The 23,872-nt window shown below is 38.6% G+C and overlaps 1 protein-coding gene and 1 long non-coding RNA gene across 2 annotated transcripts in view; one reads left to right on the top strand and one right to left on the bottom strand.

The window, feature by feature from the left end:
- Window positions 1-473: 473 nt before the first annotated feature.
- PNOC (prepronociceptin) overlaps window positions 474-23,872 on the top strand; it is a 28,705-nt gene continuing 5,306 nt past the window's right edge. Inside the window, exons 1-2 of the mRNA XM_074287591.1 lie at window positions 474-604; window positions 21,773-22,266. Coding sequence (XP_074143692.1) covers window positions 479-604; window positions 21,773-22,219 — 573 coding nt within the window. The 5' untranslated portion in view covers window positions 474-478 and the 3' untranslated portion in view covers window positions 22,220-22,266. The remainder of the gene's footprint in view (window positions 605-21,772; window positions 22,267-23,872) is intronic.
- On the bottom strand, window positions 596-22,271 carry LOC141555037 (uncharacterized). Its single transcript, XR_012486056.1, has 4 exons — window positions 22,136-22,271; window positions 7,876-7,926; window positions 6,298-6,360; window positions 596-4,244 (listed from the first exon to the last, which is right to left on the bottom strand). It is a non-coding gene; the product is annotated as an uncharacterized LOC141555037 (long non-coding RNA).

Genomic DNA, 23,872 nt, shown 5'->3' with positions numbered 1-23,872 from the left:
CAATCCTACATTTCACCTTGCCCTTCCTATGTGTTAAGAATCCTTGGTCCAAATTCCAATAGACTAGGGATGGAAAATGCTTTCTATATCCAGAGAGAGAACTATGAAGAAGATTGAATAAGGATTGAAGCATAGTTTTTTCACCTTTTTTGTTTGTCCCTGTGCTTTTTTTTTCATGTTTTTTCCCCTTCTGGTCTGATTTTTCTTGTACAACATAATATGGAAAAATGTTTAAAAGGATTGCACATATTTAATTATATCAGATTACTTAATATTTTGGGAAGGGGGAGAAAAAATCGGAACACAAAGTCTTACAAATATAAATGTTCAAAATTATCTTTACATGTCTTTGGAAAAATAAAATATAAATATCCCCCCCCAAAAAAAAGAAAGAAAAAAGAATTCTTAGCTCCAATGCTCTCTCCACTAATCTATCCTACCTTTGTCTTTCAGTGGTTCCTCTCCTGCCTCCAACATCATGAGAACCTTGTTCTATGACCTTCTGTTGCTGGGTCTCTTCTCCAATGTTTTCAGTGACTGTCAGAAGGATTGTTTGACATGCAGAGAAAAGCTTCACCCGTCCAGGGACAGCTTCAATGTTGATGTAAGCAAGATCACACCTAGGTATTCTTGAATCCCTGAAAACAACTGTATTTATCTTGAATTTTTCCAGTCTTGAGTTCCCTCAACCTGTGACACTTGAGGGTGAGCCAGAGGAGATACCTCTAATGTGCAAGTACATACATGATATTGAAATATTTTCATAGGCTTTTTTTTCATCATGCTTAACCTCCTCAAATCTTGGATTTTCAGTTTAATGTAACATAAATTAATTTTGACAAAGTTAATTTTTATAGTAATTCCTTTGTCAATTGATCCTACCAAATAACAAATAGGAAAGTTGCTCCTCTCCTGAAATTATAGTGTAATTTTTAATTGATTCAGTTTAATGAATATTATTAAGCATTTAATAGATGGAAGACCCTATACTAAACCCTAGGAAGAAAAAAATTGGCTAGGATCCAATTCTTGCCTTCTGGGAGCTTACTATTTTATAAGGGTGAAAAAGGCAGGTATGAAGATAAAAATGATGTAGATTAAGATATGGCATGTGTGTGCTATAGGGCAGCTAAGTGCCCAATGGATGGAGTTTTGAGTCTGGAGTCAGAAGGACTTATCTTTATGAATTCAGACACGTACTATCTGTGTGACTTTGGGCAAGTCACTTAACCCTACTTGCCTCAGTTTTCTCATCTGTAAAATGTGCAGGAGAAACTCAACTATCTTTGCCCAGAAAACTCCAGATGGAATCATAAAGAGTCAGACATGATTGAAATGACTGAATAAGCACCCCAAAATATGTACTTGAGGAGCAAAGAAAAGGTTACAATAAGGAATATATTAATTCCAGCTGAGAGAATCAGGGACTACTTCAGAGAGTATTGTAGGATCATTGATAGAAACCTAGACAGGACCTAAGAGGTCACCCAGTCCAACCCTTTCTTTTTCCAGATGTGGACCTAAGGACCATCCAGAGGTTAAGCCCAAGGTCACAAGACACCAACCCCCAGAGCTGGGACTCTGACTAGCATTCTTTCCAGTGTACCATGCCATCTCCCACTTCTCACATCTCAAACTTCTCTAGTTTTTTAACCCCTAGCACTATTAAATATGTAATCTTTTTTTGTTAATTTTATAATTATAAATTTTTGACAGTATATATGTATGAGTAATTTTTTTATAACATTATCCCTTGTATTTATATTCCAAAATTTTCCCAATTTTCCCCTCCCTCCCTATACTCCCTCCCCTAGATGACAGGCAATCTCATACATATTAAATGTGTTACAGTATAACCTAGATACAATATATGTGTGTAAATACCATTTTCTTGTTGCACATTAAGTATTAGATTCCGAAGGTATAAGTAACCTGGGTAGATAGGCAGCAGTGCTAACAGTTTACATTCACTTCCCAGTGTTCCTTCTCTGGGTGTAGTTATTTCTGTCCATCATTGATCAACTGGAAGTGAGTTGGATCTTCTTTATGTTGAAGATTTCCACTTCCATCAGAATACATCCTCATACAGTGTTGTTGTTGACGTGTACAGTGATCTTCTGGTTCTGCTCATTTCACTCAGCATCAGTTGATGTAAGTCTCTCCAAACCTCTCTGTATTCCTCCTGCTGGTCATTTCTTACAGAACAATAATATAACATTCATATACCATAATTTACCCAACCATTCTCCAATTGATGGACATCTTCCAGCTTCTAGCCACTACAAAAAGAGCTGCCACAAACATTTTGGCACATACAAGTCCCTTTCCCTTCTTTAGTATTTCCTTGGGATATAAGCCCAGTAGTAGTATGGCTGGGTCAAAGGGTATGCACATTTTGATAACTTTTTGGGCATAATTCCAGATTGCTCTCCAGAATGGTTGGATTCTTTCACAACTCCACCACAACTCCAGCATCAGTGTCCCAGTTTTCCCACATCCCCTCCAACCTTTATCATTATTTGATCCTGTCATCTTAGCCAATCTGACAGGTGTGTAGTGGTATCTCAGAGTTGTCTTAATTTGCATTTCTCTGATCAATAGTGATTTGGAACATTCTTTCATATGAGTGGAAATAGTTTTAATTTCATCATCTGAAAATTGTCTGTTCATATCCTTTGACCATTTATCAATTGGAGAATGGCTTGATTACTTATAAAGTAGAGTCAGCTCTCTATATATTTTGGAAATGAGACCTTTATCAGAACCTTTAACTGTAAAAAATATTTTCCCAATTTGTTACTTCCCTTCTAATCTTATTTGCATTAGTTTTGTTTGTACAGAAACTTTTTAGTTTGATGTAATCAAAATTTTCTATTTTGTGATCAATAATGATCTCTAGTTCTTCTCTAGTCATAAATTCCTTCCTCCTCCACAAGTCTGAGAGGTAAACTATCCTCTGTTCCTCTAATTTATTCATGATTTCATTCTTTATGCCTAAATCATGGACCCATTTTGATCTTATCTTGGTATATGGTGTTAAGTGTGGATCCATATCTAATTTCTTCCATTAAATATGTAATCTTAATTAATAAGCAACTGAGTGGTGCAGTAGACAGAGCATTGGACTTGAAGTCAGGAGGACTTGAATTCAAATTTCACCTCAGATACTTTTTTGTGTGGCCATGAACCAATCATTTACCTTCTGTTTACCTCGGTTTTCTCCTCTGTAAAATGGGGATCATAACAGGGTTAGTGTGAAGATAAAATGAGATTACACACCCACACATACACCCAATTTGTAATATATACAGAAAATAAACACTGCATTGACATTCAGTTGTGCCCTCATTCCTGTCCGGCCAGCCTCTCCATGTTGCTCTGACCCTCGCTCTCCATTTAAGACCTCTGGACAGTGTAAAAGTCAGCTGTGTTGAGATGCTGTTGCCATAGTCCAGAAGGGCACAACCTCTGGTCTCTCAGGGAATTAATGCATCAAACGCGTAATTAGAACCACCCACGCTGCTGACCCTTGTCTTAACCAGCTGAATGACAGAGAACAGGGCCAAATAACACATTAGGCACAATTGAAAGGGATACTTGAGTCTAGTTTGGGGATATTATGAAAGGACAGAGCCAGCCTCAGGTGCTTGGATTTTCCCCCACATTTGAAAAGCTTCCACTCTCCAAAACAGCCCCTCAGGGGACCTAGCCGGTGGCAAAGCCAAGTAACTTCAGTTTTTTATTCTGGGCAGTCCATTGGCCCCAAAGCATGTCCTCCTGCCAAGTCTCAGCCTGCTTTCTTTTTCAAGCTCCCAACCCTGAAGGAGTCACTAACACATACTCTTTTTAAATTTCTAATAGTATTTTTTTGAATTTCATGTAAAGATAGTTTTCAATATTCATTTTTGTAAGACTTTTAGTTCCAAATTTTTTTCTTCCTGCCTTCTTTACCTCCCCTCCTCCCCAAGACAGCAAACAATCTACTATAGATTATACATGTACAAATCATTTTAAACATATTTCCATGTTAGTTATGGTATGAAAGAAAAATCGGAACAAAAGGGAAAAAGAAAGAAAAAAACAAAACAAATGGTGAAAATAGCATGCATTCAATGTCCATAAATCTTTCTCTGAATAGTACATACTCTTGAAGGACCCTGATAAAATCATGATAGAAGCAGGCCTTTATCATCTGAAAGTCCCACATGGGGTCATGAAGTTGGTCACAAAGAGTTGTACTTGACCTGAAATGACAACAACAAAAATTATCTTAAGTATTTTCAATCAACCTTAGTTTTCCTCCAGGGACTTTATGAGCTGCTCTGACCTGAGGGCCTACTAAATATTCCAATCTATATTCCAGTAAGGAGCCTAGGTTAGGAACCAACAATAATAGGAGCCTAGATAATTAGAAACCCCAGAATGTAAATCCTGAAAAGGATTTTGGAGACCACCCCATCCAACTCCTTCATTCTACAAAGGAAAAAGCTGAAGTCTTAAGAGGTCAGAGCTATGTGATTCTGTGATGCTCTTAGGGTTTCCTAAATCCTTTTCAGGATTCACATTCTGGGGTTTCTAATTATCTAGGTTCCTATTATATTAAGTCCTGTTCACTTTCCACCACACTGAGAGCCTATGGGAGCAACTAAAAACTAAGGAGGTAAAAGAAATCTTCTGGAAGAGGGAGAGCTTCAGGAAATTGAGGTGGGTGGGTTCAGTAATAAGGAGGGGGATAGCATTTTCAGGAATACCCTCTTACTGTGAATATGCACGGAGGTAGTAGGGAGGATATTTGCTATCACTTTCTTTCTCCCCCAAATTATGGTTTTTCTATTTTCTTTAAGACACTGTAGTAGTTGTTCTTTGTTCTCAAAAAGGGACAAAATGGCATCACTATGTTAGAGTTGAATTACAGTGTGCTAATTACTGAATTTGGAGCCAGAGAATTTGGATTCCTATCCTGGTTCTGCCTAGTCTGTGACCTAATTTTTTGGGCCTCAGTTTTCTGTAAAAGGGCAGGAGAATGAAATAAATAACTCTTAAGTCCCTTCTGTCTCTCTACCTTAAATCTTAAAACTAATATACATAAAGTATACTTGATATTACATAGGACATATTAGAGAGATAGGGACGGAAGCTATGATTTCTTTGGAATAGAGAGTTTCCATTTAAGGAAACTCTCTACAAATTCAGGTAAGACTCTTCTCTGTTATTTGTACTCTTAGAAATTTCCAAAAGCACTAATAAAATGACTTGCTATGAGTCACACATCAGTGTGTCTCAGAGACATATTTGAATCAGGGTCTTCCTGGCTTTGAGACCAATAGACCAAGTTGCCTCTCTAGATGAGTATATTCCCCCTGGAAATATAAAGAAATTGAAAAGATCCAAGGACAACTAGTTATCTTAAAGGACAGCTATAGGTGGGGCAATGGATAGAGCACTGGAGCTTGGAAGATTCATTTTCCTGAGTTCAAATCCAGCCAGAGATATTTCCTTATATGTGATTCCAGACAATTCACTTAACCCTGTTTGCCATGAGTTTCCTCATCCAGTGGGCTGGAGAAGGAAATGGCAAACCACTCTCATATTTCTGCCCAGAAAACCCCAAATGGAATCACAGAGTCAGACACATCCTGAAATGACTTGAAAACAACACAAATTATCTTAAGTGTTCTCAATCATTAATCTTAGTTTTCCTCCAGGGACTTTATAAATTCTAAGTACCATATAAATATGAGCTATTACCACCACTGAGTAGTCCCCATTCACTTTGAATCTCTTCCCTTGAAGTTAAAACCTCCGGGGACTAGAAAGCCATCCTAGGTTTCTCTTTAGCATTTGCTGTTCTCTAGGGAGAGATTTCAAGTTGCTCTTCTGATTACTCTGAGTGCCAAGAGTTTCTGCCCTATTCCTCTTTGCTCATACTTCTCCTCCTGCCTGATGGAGAAGAAAAATATTATCAAGAAGCACAGTGCCTCTTGCCTTGGTAAAAACCCAGGGATCTCCAGTTGCCATGATTACCAGTCCTGGCAAAGACAGGTCCAGGAGAATGGGGAAGGACTCAGTGGGAGGAATGAAGTGTCTCTCTGTGAAAGATCTCAAACCCAAGGAGAACCACCAGAAAAAGAAAGCAATTCAGGGGAACAGACTCCTCAGAGTGGCCCCATATTGCATAAAAAGATTTTCTTACCCAGCATCCTATAACCACAGTATAGTGGGCCAATTTAACTACCAGCCCACCAGCCTGGACTCTCTTTGCTTTTGTCCATTGCTTAAACTAAATTTAAAAAATACCTTTCTGGGTACTGATAGCAGTGGCTGCTCTCTGGCTTTAGGTCTTCCTGAAGGTTATAAGGCCTGATTAGAAAAAGACAGAGAAATATCTCCTTTATATTGTATAGAGCAATCTCACTTACCCAGACCACAGCCAAGAAACAGGAAGGAAGCAAGGAAAGCTTTGAAGAAACAGATCCACAAAATCAGCAGGCTAAAATTTGTATAGAAAAGCTCCCCTGTCCCTCATCTAAAATCTATTCAGGAGAACAAACATGTATTAAGCATATGCTATGAGCAAAACTAAGTGGCACAGTGCATCGAGTACCAGGCCTGGAGTTAGCCTGGAGAAGCCACTTCATCCTGTTTGCCTCAGTTTCCCCAATTTGCAAAATGAGCTAAAGAAGGAAATGGCAAGTGATTCCAGGATTTTTGCCTAGAAAATCCTAATTGAGTTGCCTTTGAAACAATTAAACACGCTCCAAGCATCTCATTAGATCCTCACAACAACCCTGAGAAGTAGTAGCTTTATTTTCTCCATTTTATAGTTGAGAAAGCTAAGACAGAGCTTACATGAATTGGCCAAGACCACACTATTAGTAACTGTGCGAAGTCATCCTTGACTTCATCCACTATACCACCCAGCTGACTATATGGCATATTTTTGTTGTTTAGCAGTTCAGTTGATTCCAAGTCTTCATAACCCCAAGGACCATAGCATACTTTTCAAAAAGTTTTCTTGGCAAAGACACTGGACCAGTTTGCCATTTCCTTCCCCAGCTCATTTTGCAGATGAGGAAACTGAGGCAAACAAGATGAAGTGACTTTCCCTGGGTCACTCAACTAGTAATTATCTGAGGTTGAATTTGAACTCCAGTCTTCCGACTGCATCCGCACTCTATCTACTGTGCCATCCAGCTGCTGAGGATGCAGCAAATTAGAAATGGGGTAAGAGATATTTTTTTTAATGATAAAAGCTGCTTCAGAAAAGAAAAAAGCACAGAAATCTGGGTCCATTTTAGGATCATAGGGCTTGAGATGGAAAAGACGATAGGATTACACAGAGAATTGGAAAACAACCTGGAGTTCTCAATCAAGCCCTCATTTGACTCTTGAGGGAAAGGAGCCTCCATGGAGAACAAATACTTTGCCCAAGTCAAGAGGCTCAGCAGTAAGTAGCAGACCAGGAATCTGACTTCATTTTCTCTGATTACAAGTACAATATTTTTTTTCTCTAGTTAAAATATCTATTTTAAAATATTTGCTTAAAGAGTTAAACCCTTAGCTTGTGGAAAACTTGGCTATTCAAACTAATTTACTTCCCTGCCTTCTCTAGTCCTAAAAATCAGGGTTTTACTTATAGCACTCTCCCTCTCATGGAACTTCTAAATTGCTTCAAGTACCTCCTCCATTTGGTATCTAGTTACTGTAGAGTCACTCATTAATTAGAAATTATGAAAGTCACAGACCAGGAATTATACTTCTCTTTGATCAAAATATCTGTTTCAGTGTGAGGAGCCAGACTTTACCAAGTCCAAGTCACGCTGGGACTATATTTTTAAACCACATTTAGATACCTTCTCTTTTTATGTCACCTACATTTTCCAATGTATTCCTCTCCATTTCCTTCTTGAGAGTTTCGAGCAATTCCTACAATAAAGAAGAAGGGAAGAAATTCAGCAAAACTAATATATAGTAACATATAATAAACAAATACATTTCAACCAAACATGATTAGATTTCCAAGCTGAAAGGTAAAGCGACTTCTTTCCCCTTTCCCTCTTGAAAGCTCTTACCTGGATAAAAAGTTAGCCTCCCCTTAGGATGCTGATAGACTCAAGAAATGCTTCCCCATTTTGCTTTTGGGAAAACACATCTACCAGTACACATTCATCTAGGAATATTCTATATTCAATATTCAATGTATTTCTAGATAGAGTATTCATCAAAATGATTATATGCTTTTACAGTAATAATAACTGATGTTTCTATAGCACATTCATGTTTATCAAACATTTTATATATTCAATTGAGTTCAATTTAATAAGCATTTATTAAGCACCTACAATGGACAAGAGAATAAGCAAGTGATAGAGACATAAAGGTAAAAATTAATGAGTTTCTCGTTTCAAGAAAGTTACCTTCATCAAATATTTAAGACTAATAGCAGCTCTGTGATGTATTACAATTATCTTATTTGAGTCTTATAACAATCCTTCAAGGAACGTGCTCTTATTATCTTATTTTACAATTGAGAAAACTGAGGCAAGTGACTTGCCCAGGATCACACAGCTAGGAAGTTTCTAAGGCTGCATTTGAATTCATGTTTTCCTTACTCCTCTATTTGCCTCATTTTCCTCAACTGTAGAATGGGTGTAATAATAGCACCAACCATTTAGGGGTTGTTAATCAGCTGGTATAGTACTTATAAAGCACTTAATGCAGTGTCTAGCACATAGAAGGCACTATATAAATGTTTTCTTCCTTCCCTATCCCCAACCATAACCAATGCAATGTTAATGGCAACAAGAAAGAGTTCTGAGAGAGTTTAGGACTTCTAGAACAGATAAAGAGATCAGAACCTAGTTCAACTTTTCTAAATATTTTTAAAACTCAGGGTTCTTGATAATTTAATCAAATTTATCTTTCTCTCTTGTCAAGCAGCAGATCAGGAAAGGTCCAGACTAATGAACAAGTGATCTCTGGGCTCATGCATTCTTACGTGGTTTGGTTGTTTCTAAGGTAGAGGAACTTGCAAAAGGAAAAGGGGCTTGCCATAGTGTTGGGTAGAGTGCAAGACATAGAATCAAGAAAAGCTCCTTTCAAATCCTGCCTCTGATCTCTGACACATAGGTGCTTAATAAGTGTTTGTTGATTAACTAACTGACATATCTCAGCTGTGTGATAATAGGCAAGTCAGTAAAAATCTCTGAGACTCAATTTTCTCATTTGTAAAATGGTAGTGTGACCTAATGGAGTTATTTCAAGGCTTGTGGGATGACTTTTATAAAGTTCTCTGTAAATTTAAAAGTACTTTATAAATGCCAGCTGGTATTGCTCTTGCTGATCTCAAAATGGATTTTACTTTTTCTCAAGGAGAAGTCAAATGCTAATTTTCCACCTTGTGTCCCCAAAATGTGGCCTCTGAGCATCCAAGCTGTCATTGACTATGCCTCCTTGTACGACCAGCTTCACCCACTGCACTTGGCACCCGTCTGAGATATTCCAGATGCTCATTCATGCTCTGGCTAAAAATAACTGTCGTTAATGGACACTGTAGTAAATGCCGCTCGCACGCTTAATAGACCATTAATCAACTATCAGAAAGAGCCAGGTGAATACCGTAGTCCAAAGAATAATACATTAAGCTTACATATACCACCTGCTATTAAAAATGCCATTGGGGAGTTTGGATTCTGTATCGGAGGCTATTTGCCAACAACTCAATTAAGGCACAAGATTAGTTTCAATGATTGTCAGTTCCCAGTACTTCCAATATCACATCAATTCTGAAAATAGAACATGCATTAGATTTGGTCGTAGAATTTGATTTTCTGTCATTAACATAGAATCTAATTGTACCATCTGGTCTTAGAAAATCAGGGCCCCATTGAAAATCTGATAACCCCTAGTTTCAATATATATTTTACTTCTTTTCTAATGCTACTTAACTCCGTTGAATGGACACATACGGCTGCCATCTGATAGGATTATTTCTCTAAATTATATATGCACAAATTAGTTCTACTCAGTTTGTTCTGAAGCAAATCCATTTATGAACGTGCTAAACAGAGGTCTTAGTTTTTTTTTTTTTCTTTCTGTGTCTGAGAAATGCTCAGATTGTATTAATTGTTTCACGCTTATTCCCCTCTGGCTCTCCTGGGATGAAACTGCTAGACCCTGGAATAGGGCTGTTCTCACAGCACCAAATGGAAACCTTTGGTGGAAAAAAGGCTCACTTCATTTATAGTTTGTGAACTGACTAGAGTGCTTCCCCTGGTACCTACATCTCCTGTGTTTCTGGCCCCATTTTGGCTGAGAAGATACCAGGCACTTAGGTTGTAGAGGAGTAGGATTCTGGTCAGAAAGATCTCCTTGCAAACCCTTCCTTGGACACTTATTAGCTATGTGACCCTGGGGAAGTCAGTTAAATTCTCTGCCTCTATTTCTTTGGAGAATGAAGATAATAATAACAATATGGAGAAAAGAAAATGGAAATAATAGTAGCGCCTGCCTCCCAGGATGCTGTGGGGATAAGATGTGATAGTGTATGTTGAGAACTTTGCAAACCTTGAAGTATTATTTAACACAAGCTATTAGTATTCTATTCTGCCTCTGTCACAAGCTGTGTGACCAAAGACAAGATGTCAAAGAGGCATTCACAACATCAGGAGACTTTTGTGAAAACCAGAATTATTACCAAAAAAAAAAAAAACCATACATGTTGAGCCCAAAGAGTTCACAATTCATATAGATGTTTGTATATTTATTATAGCAGGACAAAGGAAGGATTAGATATCAGGAAAGCACCAGGCATGGGAGAGAAAAAGGGGCAGTAAAGATGGGAAAAGGACAAAACTCTTCCCATGGTGATGGCAAAGGCATTTTTTCCCTTAGGAATTACTAGACTATCAAGAGGGTGTGCTATCTGCAAAGGACCCTAGCTCCACAGACATTTTCCCAGCCAGATTGGCTGGAACTGCTTGCCTCCCAAGGACATTCAGAAAACCCAGTTTGGGGTGCAAACAACAAATTATGTCAGCTGTAGGACAGGCCTCCTTCATGACCTAGGTCTACTGTTTCTGGAAAAAATGGCAACTCAGAAAGACAAGCTCAGGGAACCCCTTAACAATCCTTACCATAGTTACACTCCAAAGTGTGGGTGAAAAAACCAAAGACACAGGCCAAAGTCCAAGATGGGAGCCACTGTCTAAGAGTATCTGGGGGGCTAGGAAGGGAGGAAGCAAAATTAGGAATGGTTCCTATGCAGACAAAGAGAATGAAACTCACATGAGTTTGTTCATTCGTTCATCCATCTTTTTACTAAGTATTTATTAAGCCCCTATTATGTATATGGTACTGAGCTAAGCACAAAGACAAAAATGAAATAATTCCTGCCCTCAGGGAACTCATGTTCTACTAGAGAGGTTACAATATACATGGATAAGCAAATATAAAATATAGACAGTGTAAATGCAAATATTTTTGCTTGTGAGGAGAAAACTATTGTGAAGAGAAATCAGGAAAAATGAAGGGAGAAGTTTGGAGGGAGGGCAGAAAAGGTGAAAGAAGCTCTGATATCTCATCAACCACTTAGGCAGTGGTATACCTGTAGCAGTCCAATAATCAAGATAATCAAGCTACTAGGCATATGCTGAGAGAGAAAGGAAGAGAGAGACAGACAGATACACAGAGAGAGACAGGCAGACAGAGACAGAGAGAGATACAGAGAGAGAAGTGGGAGAGAGGTAGGGAAAGAGAGAGAGAGGGAGGGAGATAGAGACAGAGACAGAGAAGCATACAGAGGCAGAGGGGGGGAGGGAGAGGGAGAGAGGAAAGGAGGAAGGGAGGCTGGTGGGAAAGCTGCAGGAAGTGGCTCAGTGGACTATTTCTTTGCTTAAAATGAGGCAAAGAATTCAAACTATCAGAGAGCTCAGACTATCAGTCTGATCCCATGATAGTGTCAAGCTTTTCAAATACACTACAAATTTTCCTTCCAGAAAAACCAAAAGACAAAGCAGGATGAGGCACCAGATTAGTCAAGGATTAGGCAGGAGGTCCCTCTGGGTGTTCTCATAGTAGGATGGTAAGGCAGAATTTGGGAACAGAGATTTCATTCATTCAAGAATCAATGACTAAACACCCACTACATGCAAAGCTAGATGCTAGATGTAGACACCAGGCACTATTGTTGCTGAGTCTGTTTTCAATCCAACTCTCCAGGACTCCATTTGGGGTTTTCTTGGCAAAGATACTGGAGTAGTTTCTCATTTCCTTCTCCACCTCATTTTACAGATAAGGAAACTGAGGCAAACAGGGTTAAATGACTTGTCCAGAGTCACAAAGTTTGTAAATATCTGAGGCAGGATTTGCGCTCAGGAGGATGAATCTTCCTTATTCCAAGCCCAGTACTCTATCCACTGCATCAACTAGCTGCCCATGCTAGGTACCAGGAGACCCACAAAGTTGAGACAGGTTATGGTTCCTACTTTCATGGAACTTAGTCTTGGAGCAATATAGGAAATAGAAAGAATAGAAATAATTATATGATAAATATATTAGAGTTGCTAAATTGCTCCTTGAAGTCAGAGGGAGGAATGTTTTATCCATTCATACATCCAGGGGGACCACGGAAGGTATTTTGAAAGACAGGGCATCATGCTGGTTTTGGAATTCAACAGGTAAAGAAGGGGTAGAAGAGCATTCCAGGTAAGATTACCTTGGTCTCTCCCTCCAGGGCAGGAGCATACAACCGACCAAAGAAGAACCATAGCAGTTCTTGGTTTGGGCACAGAATCCCAGGGAAAGGTGGGTCACAAGTCACATAGACACAGACAACTTAAGAGTTGAATGAATAGAGTCATTGGTCATTTTTACTAATGCTTTCCTGTGCTTAGGATATGAGAAATGCTTCTGAATCCGATTGGAATTTGTATGTCACAGGACAGCTTGGGGGCACCTCTTCCTCAATGTCTGTCTCAAAAGTAAGAGATGTCTTTGGTATATCCTTTCCTCCAATAACTCGCTGGAACCAACAATTAACGTAACCAAAGCAAACTCATACCTGTCTATCTTTTTAGAAAATATTATCTCTGGGTAACATGTTTCTGGGCCAAGTAAACTGAAATCAGCTATGTTCAGTGGTACTTCCTTTTGTTTGTACCAAAACGACTTCTGGGTTCAAAGGATGCCTCAGGATTCAAGTATTTGTGGCTTGGGACACAAACTTCACGTTTACTATTGATCCCCTTAACAATTTTTACACAGTACAGCCAGATTTTGAACAGGCCTACTGAGTTGTTATTTTTTCCCTTTGTCTTCAGAATTAATTGCATTGTCATTCAATCTTTTAATTACACCTTTTTGTACACCTTTTTTTACTTTGTTGTGTCTTTTTAATATATTCCTTTTTTTCTTTTCCCCTATGTTCTCACTGAAACACACACACATAGATAAATGACCAGTACAGAGTATTCCTTTCATACAAAAGATAAATAGATACGAGTTTGCTTCAGCTACATTAATTATTGGTTCCCAGTGAGTTATTAGAGGAAAGCATATGTCTTGTCATGTTATACAAGATAGAACACCGAAATTTCTACTTTGCATATAATCCTCTCTATGACGTCTGTCATTTTGTAGCCTTTTTTTGGACATAAAACCATTAAATTGATACCTTTAAAGAACATTGTACAGAACCTCTTAGATCCCTTCTGAGGTTATAGCTAGAAACTGTGAGACAGAATCAGTCAAAAAGAACCTTATTGACCATCTGGTTCTAGAGCACAAACACTATTTACAAATCTCCAGCTACTCAGTACCATAGGCCTCCTTAAAGTTCCTCAAACAAGATGCTCTAGTTACCGAATGAGGCTATTTTTATTAATTTTCCCCATGCCTGGAATGCTCTTCCTCTCTCATCTCCATCTATTATCTTCATTTAAGTTGTAGGTAAAAATCCAAAAGCCTCTCCTGATGTTTTCTTTTAATGCCTTCCCTCTGCAGAATATTTCTATATTTACCTTACTTATCTAGCTTGTTTGTATATAATTGTGTGTTGACTCACCCATTGTGGGAGGGAGTTGGGAAAGAGTCAGAGAGATAGAGAGAGAAAGGGAGGGGGGAGAGAGAGAGAAAAAAAGAGAGAAAGAGAGAGAAGGAGGAGGAGGAGGAGGAACAAGAGAAAAAGGAAAAAGGAGGAGGAGGAGGAGGAAGAAGAGGAGGAGGAGGAGGAAGAGGAGGAGGAGAGAGAAAGGAAAGAGTCATGTATAAATATTTGTATGCTGATTCTCCTTTCTTCCTATTCTCAGTGTCTAGCACACTAGGTGCTTAATAAATGTTTATTAACTGACTGACTTCCATTCAACTTCCAAATAATTCTGACCCCAGGAGCAAAGAAAAAACGTAAATATCTTCCACATGACAGTCTTCAATTGCTTGAAGGCAGCAATCATGTCCTTCATTTTCTCTTCTCCAAGCTAAACATCCCTATTTCCTTGTAGGGCATGGTCTTCAATCTTTTTATCATCCTGGTACTCTTTCTTTCATGGGTATCATTTTAAGCACAAGGCATAGAAAATAAAAATTGTTTCAAAGTACAATTATAATTAAATTTTTACACCAATTGATATCCTTGCTTCTTCTAGTGTTATTGACTTTCCCATCACTAATTACTATGTTTTAGGCAGAATTTGAATTCAAGTCTTTCTGAATCTGTCTGGCTCCCTCTCGACCATACCATCTAACTGCCTGGCAGGGAAAATAAATATTTTCTTTCTATACAAGTAAAAATATAATGTGTTAATTTACCATCATTCTTTAAGAGAATAAATGAATACAAGGATAATGGACAGTCAGTAAATATTATTTAGGCTTTCAAATGGAATTGGAAAGATAATGCATCAAAACCAATTAAATATATTAATGGTGGTACAGATAGAGCTCCAAGCTCAGAGTGAGGAAGAGTCATCATCCTGAATTCAAATCCAGCTTCAGACACTTACTAGCTGTATTACCTGTGTTACCCTATTTGACTCAGTTTTCTCATCTCTAAAATGACCTGGAAAAGGAATGGCAGACCATTACAGGATATCTGCCAAGAAAACCTCAAACAGGGCCATGAAGAATCAGACACACATTAATCGGCTGAACAACCCCATCCCCTTCTTTTGACATGCTGCCATTTGTCCATATCCTTCCTAAAAAGTGGTACTTTAAATGCAAAACTGTAATCAAATATGATCTGACCAGAGTGATATTTGGAAAGATTGCCACCTTCTTGCTTCTGAATATGAAAACTATTAGCATAGCCTTTGATTTTCTTAACTTTTTGGACTTGTTTTCCCATGCTACTAACTCCAATTGAGCGTGCAATCCTCTCAAACCTCTATCCCTTAGATGTTTTTGTTCCTAATCCATTATGTTGTGGTTGCCTGCCCGAAAGCTCAGATTGTAATTTTTCTGCCCACTCTACAGTCTCATGAGACCTTTCTGCCATTTATCTCTGTCAGCTTGGCATTTTATTACCCAGAAGAATTTGTCATCTGTGAACCTGGAAATTTCATTGCAATACTTCTTCTAGATCATTTATAAAAATGTTAAATGAGACCAGTTCCAGTACCAGGCACCAGGATTTTCCATTTTTAACTCTTCTGTAGCCAGAGAAGTGCTTGTTTGTTAATCCAGTGTTGTTTCCCAGTTTCCAACTCCATAGTGACCTAAAAATTTTTCTACCCATCACAAGGGAACATAGGAAGACATTATTATGTAATGGAAGGAGCAGTGCAATCAGGAAGCCAAAAGATCTGACTTTTGAATTCTGTCTCTGATACTTCTTAAATATATGAGTAAATAATTCATTTGGACTTTTTGAGTCTTAATTTTCACATCTACAAAATAGGTACAATCCTTTCATTACTTGCTTTCCTATTGCTTTCATCACTATAGTTGATGGGCATCTATGTTGTTTCCAATTCTTTGCTACCAGAAAAGAAAATGCTGCTATAAGTATTTTGGTATCACGTAGAGTACCAGACATTTCTTTGATAAACTATTCATTTTTCCTTGCTTTAATTATAGTCCATAAGATTTTTAAATGTTTAATCATTTTATTGCCAACTCAACACAAAAATAAAACTCCACACATAAAAACAGAAATTTTTTTACATGAAACCATAAATCTCTATTGCATATAGCTTACTTCTCCTTTTTAAGTATATAATAAATTCAACATATCATTTTCAAAGCTGTCTTTCTTGTTGATTTCCTTCATTGTGCATTGAAAAAAAGTTTCAATGAACTCCTTTCCTTTCTTTTTTCTTTTTTTAACACCCTGTCTAACTCCCACTCCTTTATCCCAAGCTCCCTCTAACATTGAAAAGAAACAAAAGGAAAAAAGTCCTTATGACAAATATTGTTGAATAAAACAAATTTCCTTTTTTGATCATGCCCCCAAAATATGACTCTTTATGCACTTTGATTACATCAATTTTCAGTGGGTAGCATGTTTAATCATCCATCCTGATGATTTGTCAGTTATCATGATTGATAATTGTATTTTTCAGAATTCTTGTCTTTTTCTTAAAAGATTGAAATAATTTTAAAGAAATCTTTACTATGAGTTTACCATTTGCCAGTCAGCCTTAAATGACAATGTAAATGAAAAGTCCAGTTTTGCCGAGGTGATATAGTACTAAGAAAAGAAAAAAAAAAGTTCTCTGTATTTTTATTAGATTTCAATTTAGGACTTCAGCAGATGTGTGTGAAAATTTCTTTGAAGTATTTTCTCTTTCTCTGCACACTTTTCTTTTAACTGTACCACAATAAGTACTTCTCAAGCTGTTTCACAGAAGACATTACATAGTATTTCTTGCTACTGTTATCTTTTGTTTAGATACCAAGGTATTGGTCACTGCTTGTACTTGTGCCAGATGATTCAATCAAAAATGTCTTTTCTCATACACCTGGATTTGGGCTTTCTTGACCTAAATCTTTCAACATTGGGTTTATTTGTTCTTAATATACAATGTTATTATTTCATAAATTGTTCTCGATTCTGCTTACTTCATTCTGCATCAATTCATACAATTCTTCCTGGAATTTCTCTGGAACCGTCCTTTTCATCATTTCTTACCTCAAGATAATATTCTGTTGCATTTAAATTCATATATCATTATTTATTTAGCCATTCCTCAACTGATATATATCCTTTTAGATTCTAGTTCTCTGCCACTACAAAAAGAGCGGCTTTAAATATTTTTTATATGTGGATCTTTTTCCTCTTTCTTTGATCTCTAGGATGTTGATTAAATAGTGGTAATGCATCAAAGGATAAGCAGCATTTAATGATTTAGGGGTATAATTCCATATTGCTTTCTAGAATGTTTATTGTCTAGAATGCCTATTTACAATTCTGTCAACAACCACCACTTGTTTTGTTTTGAGAATGGATCTTTTTAATGTCACCTAGAATGGAAATAGAGTGGCCATGCACAACTAGATTCCAATATCAATCAGTTTAGAAACTTTAAAAAAGCTGTGTTGTCTCTAACCTGGACTGGTTCCTCCCTTCTTTAGGGAACCTGGTAGTCATCTCTTCCCAGGGACTATTTCAGTGCTAGATTTAGTGAGGACATTCAATTAGCTTTGGCTCTGCTTCAGCTCAGAATGTCTGAATTCAAGTGATCTATCAGTCTCAGCTTCCCCTAGCAACAAGGATTATATGTATTTGCTACTGGGCCCAGCTATTTTTTCCCTTTTGTTATCCTTACTTATCTGTAAAATGGAGTTTCAAAGTTGCTTTAATTTACATTTCTCTAAATATTAGTGGTTTGGAGAAGTTTTCATGTAGTTATTAATAGTTTGGATTTCTTCAAGCACTGCCTGTTCATATCTTTTGAATATCAATTGAGGAATGAATCTTGTTCTTATATATTTTAATAAATTCTTATATGTCTTGTATATCAGAGAACTTTGACAAAGATTTTTACCTCAGTTAATTTTTCTAATGTAACAAGATTAATTGTACAAAAACGTTTTAATTTTATGCATCATTTTATCATCAGTGGTTCTTTTTTATTTTATTTCTTATTTGGTCATGAGGTCTTCCTTTACTGATACTTGTATTTATTTCCTTGCTGCTCTAACTGGTATATATACATTTAAATCATTTATGCATTTGGAGCTTATCTTGGTATATGGTATAAACCAACCAATTGGTCTAAGCCAAAGCTTCTTAAGTGTGGTGTTGCAATCCCACATGGGATCATGTAACTGAATGTGGGGATTGGGAAATTATGATTTATTGTCAGTAAATCTTTGATTTGTGTACCTATTTTATACATAAGTCTGCCCGGGATTGTATAAAAATTTTTCAGGCAAAACGGGGTCCTGACTAGAAAATGTTCAAGAAGCCCTAGTCTAAATTAATTTTGTGCCAGACTACTTTCAAGTTTTCCTAACAATTTTTGTTGAATAAGGAGTCTTTCTATAGTTGGAGTCTTTGGTTTTATCAAACACCATATTACTGTTTACTGCTGTATTTTATGTGCCTAATCTGTTTTTATTGGCTTTTCTATATTTTAACCGGTAGCAAATGGATGCAACAATTACTGCTTTGTACATATAATGCTTTGTGCTATGCCCTCTTCCTCTTTTCCCATTATTTCCCTTTAGATTCCTAATATTTTGTTCCTTTGGATGAATTTTGTTCTATTTTTCTTGCTCTGTAAAACAATCTTTTGGTTAATTTGATTGATGTGGTATTGAATAAGTAAGTAGAAAATTTAAATCAGGTTAATTTCCAAGTTACTGAAACATTTATCTCCATATCTTGCTTAAATTTCTTAATCGCTTTTATTATATGCATTATTTTTCAAGGTTACACTCCATTTGGGGACTTCTATAATTCCAGAAAAATTTTTCTTCTCAATATATCAATAAATTTATCATAGTCCATCATAATTCCTTTCATGGGGATAAGACTTTTGAGCCCAATGGAAAAAAAAATCAACAAAACTTTTTGGGTTAATGTTTTGCAGAATTGGAATGCCCACATTTTATAGGCTCACCCAGACGTCTCACAGCTATTTTAGTATAGCCTTAAATTAAAAGTGAGTTTCATCATCAAAATTATCATTTTCTAATCTTTAGTACTCCATTATTTATATTATTTGGACAATAAAGTATAAATGGTGTACCCATGACAAGTATTTTTTTCTTCATATTATTTTTTAAAATTGAAGTTCTCACTATTCTCTCAGCTTTAAGAAATCTTTATCACCATGAAGAGGAATCAGAAATGACCCCTCCATCTATCAGAACTCTCTGGAGTATTCTCTAAGGCTTAATAAGGCTATTTTATAAAAACAGGTTTTACATTATTGGTGGTATTTTGTGCTTTACTGTAACTTGTTTTGAGTTTTAATGACTCTTGAAATGCTTGTCTTCTCCAAGTCAACAGTCTCGGAAGTGTGCTCTTTAAGGGCTATAATATATCTTTGGAGTAATATCCATTCTCAAAAACTACAGAATTAAAAACCCTACACAAAGTATCAATGGAATGCGTGTGTGGCACAATAATTGGTATAGCCAAAGGAAACCCTATCAAAACGATTCACAGGCAATGGCTTAACCCAAGTTTGGGGAATCTTTTTTCTGCCAAGAACTCTGGGAAAGGTAGGTAGCATGTCCCTAGCTCTCAGCTCAGCATCACCTGCAGGTGATTTTACAAATGACTTCACAGTCTGCTGGACCCTGGATTAATCTCTTTCATTCTTATTTTCATGGCCTATAAAATAGAGCAATAATACTTCACAGAGTTGATTTTTGTAAATGAGATAATATATGTAAAACTCTTTGAAGACCATAAAGTGCTACGTGAATGTTAGATGTTATTAGTATCTGTTGCTTTGCTCACAGACCCTTTGTAGTTGCTTAGGAGCTTTAGCTTTGCCCTAGGCTGTCATGATTCAGGGTTGCTATCATACTATGGAGGAAGAAGGCTTGTGAAGAGACTTTAGGTTTTAAGATTTTTTTTTCTTAAAGAAAAAAACTAATCCCTGTGCCTTATCCATCATTTACCAGCACATAAATTGAAGTCTTACCTGTACTGTCAAGTACATTGTTTTCCTTCATAGATGATGACAAGTAAAATCCAGAGGAAATAAATCGCTTCTGCTGTGTCTGGACAAAGCTAGAAATAGGCTTAGGTATATATTTTTCCTGGTTTAAAGAACCAACAAACCTCCTTGGAGTCGAATGCAAGCTTTGTTGTGTTCAGGAGACTGAAAAAGGGGGAGCCAGACTGTTCAGTTCTCCATACATCACTTTTGGGGAATAGGCATAGGCAGTGACAGTCTGAGGCTGGAATTTCAAGGGGTAGGGAAGTCACACTGTGGAAAATTCCTCCACAATTGCAGATCACCCCTCTTCTGTAGCCATCTTAGAGAGTAACTCTGCCTAGGGCAGGAACAAGATGAGTGATTGGCTCGGACCCTTCCTAGTTGTGTGATCTTGGACAAGTCACTTAATCCTGTTTGCCTCAGTTTCCTCATCTGTAAAATGAGCTGGAGAAGGAAATGACCAATTTCTCCAGGGTTTTTTCCAAAAAACCCCAAATGGGGTCACAGAGAGTCAGACACCACTCAAAAAAAAAAAAAAAAAAACAACTAAGGCAAATAGGTTTAAGTGACTTGCCTAGTTAAGTGTCTGAGTGTGGATTTGAATTCAGTTCTTCTGACTCTAGGACCAGCACTCTATCCACTGTGCCACTTAACTGCCTCCACATGAATGCCTATTATATCTATGTATGTGTGTGCATATAAATATAAAATATCTGCTACAAAAATCATTGTTCATATAACTGCCTTGGTCTTGGTTTTATATATTACTTACTTGCTATGAGGCAGCAAGAGAGCATAGTGGATAGAGTCAGATTTAAAATTTAGAAGACCCAAGTTTGAATCCTACCTTAGACACAGTAGCCATATGTCTCTAGGCAAGTCAGGTAACATCTCTCAGCCTCAGTTTCCTTATCTGGAAAATGGAGATATTAGTAATACCTGCTTTACCAGGTTGTCTTGAGAATCAACCAAGATAATATATGGAAAGTGTTTTATAAAAGTTAGTTATTTGTATTACTATTACTTCTAGGGTATATTCCAAGCAATGGAATTATGGGTTAAAAGATAATGGTCAGGGCAGCTAGGTGGCGCAGTGGAGAGAGCACCAGCCTTGAATTCAGGAGGACCCAAGTTCAAATCTGGTCTCAGACACTTAACACTTCCTAGCTGTGTGACCCTGGGCAAGTCACTTAACCCCAGCCTGGGGGGGGGGGGAAGATGATGATCTACAATTGGTCCTCCCCCAAATATGTCCAGCCTTTATTTACAAGAACATGATGCACTATGATCATATCAGTATCCTTTCAGCTTAACCCTCTAGTGTAGGGATTCGTAACCTGAGAATTTAGGTGGTCCATGAATTTGTTGGGGGAAAATCCATCTTCTTTTCCCTAACATTGGTTTCTTTAGTAATAATGCATATTTTGTGCTTTAAAAAAGTATTCAGAAGAGATCCCGGGGTTTAACCCACAGAAAGGTTAAGGAGCCCAGCTGTACCGTTGCAGAGTCTGGCCCACAGAACTCTATATCGTAATCTGTCAGTACTGAGAAGAGCAGAGACGCCGGGGCGGATAAGGAGGGCTGGTCCCAGCCTCCCCACATACCCTGGCTGACAAGAGCTCCTTTTCTTTCTCCCCCCACTCCCCCCCCCACAGGAATGCATCTCGGACTGTGAAGGGCAAGGCCTCCGCGGCGCTTCCTGGGGCCCCTGCACCACCGCCGTGAGTAAGGGGCCCTGGCAGCTCGGCTCGGCCAGCAAGGGCAAGGCCGCGGCAGCCTTCTACCAGCCCCGAGTGATGGAGGAGACGGAGGCCCCTCTGTCCGACGGCCCGGCGGAAGGCAAGAACCGCGTGTCCCGCATCCGGAGCCTGCTCCGCGCCCAAGAGCAGGAGGCGGCAGAGGCGGGGGAGGAGATGCAGAAGAAGCTGCAGAAGCGCTTTGGGGGCTTCACGGGGGCCCGGAAATCTGCCCGCAAGCTGGCCAACCAGAAGCGCTTCAGCGAGTTTATGAGGCAGTACCTGGTGATGAGCATGCAAGCCAGCGAGCGCCAGCGCCACGGCCTGGCTCCGGGCCGCACCCTGCGCCAGAACCTCAGCGTGTAGCCCCGACGGGAGCCCCTCCCGGCTGCGCTGTCCACTTCAGTCCATGAGTGAGTCGGGCATTCCCCGGGGGGGGGGACACGCCCTCACTCGTCCCGCCGCCATCCTCCTCCCTGCAGGGCTCCCGCGGGGGCTGGGAGAGCCCACCGCCTTCCCTGCCTCCCCAGGAACCTGGCGGATACAGGGACCCGCGGGCCGGCCCTTGTAGGAATCCAAGAGTTTTTTAGAACTCCCCCTTGAGTTTCCCTACCCCTGCCATTTGAGGCCTGGTTACCATGGAGATAATGGTACTCTGTTAGGTAAATTCATTCCTGTTTCTCTCCGGGAGTCAAGTTACTATGGGGACTGTTAATAGTGAATCAATTCTCCATATCAAGTTACCATAGTTACCATTTGGCTCACCTTTCCCTTGGAGACTATCTCTGAGGAGCCATTAGCTGGAACTCCCCCTGATTTTCCCCTGAGGGGTCTGGCGACTGTGGTAACGTTTGTACGACTTTCCCCTCAAAGACCACATACAGTTCTTTAGCTTGGGATCCTCCCCTCCTTACCCCTAATCTCGCAAGGACGCTGGTCTCCATGGAAACCATCCGACCTCTCATTCCAGGACCAGTACTTAGAGCTGTTTTTTTTTTTTTTTTTTTTCTTCCCCCAAAGTGTCTGCCCCGCCTCTTCCCAGGTTTGGATTCATTTCTAGAGGCAGGCTGTCTTGCATGTTTCTGATAACGGGCCACTAGAGCGGGTTTTGAGGGTGAATGCTCAGTTTTTGCTGTGTTTCCTAGATAGAGAGATGTGTTTGGTCGATTTTTGAGCTTCTTAGCTCCCAATTTGTGCTTTTCTCCTCTTGCCTATGCACCCTAATTCCCGGCTCCTTCCTAAGCCTGTTCTCTTCCTCTGGACCCACTCTCATGCCATGGTCCATGTGTGTCCTAACCACCTATGAGCTTATCAGATAAAGAAAATACTATCTCTGACTGAAACTCTACATAGCCGGCCTTCACAGCCCATTACAAAATGCATAGCTATTTCCCCCTTGATAATGTAACATGCAACCAGTACAAGTGCATGCATTACCATTCCTATGTGGAAGTCTATCCAGTTGCATATTTACATGTCTAACTTCAAGGGTCCAGATCAGCCCTGCACAAAATCTGAAGAACTCTTTAGGGACATTCAATGTTGTCAAAAAAATTTTAATTTAAAAAAATTAAGAAAAGTCCTGTTTACATGGGAAAGTAATTCAACTATAATTCAAAGGCTTTAGACCAAGATTCTCAAAATCTGAATCTCACTTTGAATTTGTTGTTTTGCTCATTCTGATGGTTGCAAATCAAAAATAACTTGACATGTGAATTGACAATAACCCTCTTTTTCTAAATGTCACCTTGTATATTTGCTTTTATTGGCTCCATAAGTTTAGCTATCTGTAAATGGGGAGAAGCTACATAGCCATTTACCTCAGAGCATGCTTATTGGCACATAATCACATTTCCAGATGCAGACTTATGTACTAAATTGTACTGAGACTAGTGCCAGGGTTTTGATTTTTTTCCCCAAGTAAACGGTATCTAATTCCTGACCCCCTGAATTTACCTGTGCATTCTCTCTTGGAGTCACCCCAGTGGACCCTTGATATCATTAAGGGACAAAAGTTCT

Source organism: Sminthopsis crassicaudata, chromosome 2, assembly GCF_048593235.1.
Source record: "Sminthopsis crassicaudata isolate SCR6 chromosome 2, ASM4859323v1, whole genome shotgun sequence".
Lineage (NCBI taxonomy): Eukaryota > Metazoa > Chordata > Mammalia > Dasyuromorphia > Dasyuridae > Sminthopsis > Sminthopsis crassicaudata.
The sequence above is the reverse complement of the archived record's forward strand: the minus strand, read 5'-3'. Positions and strand labels throughout refer to the sequence as shown.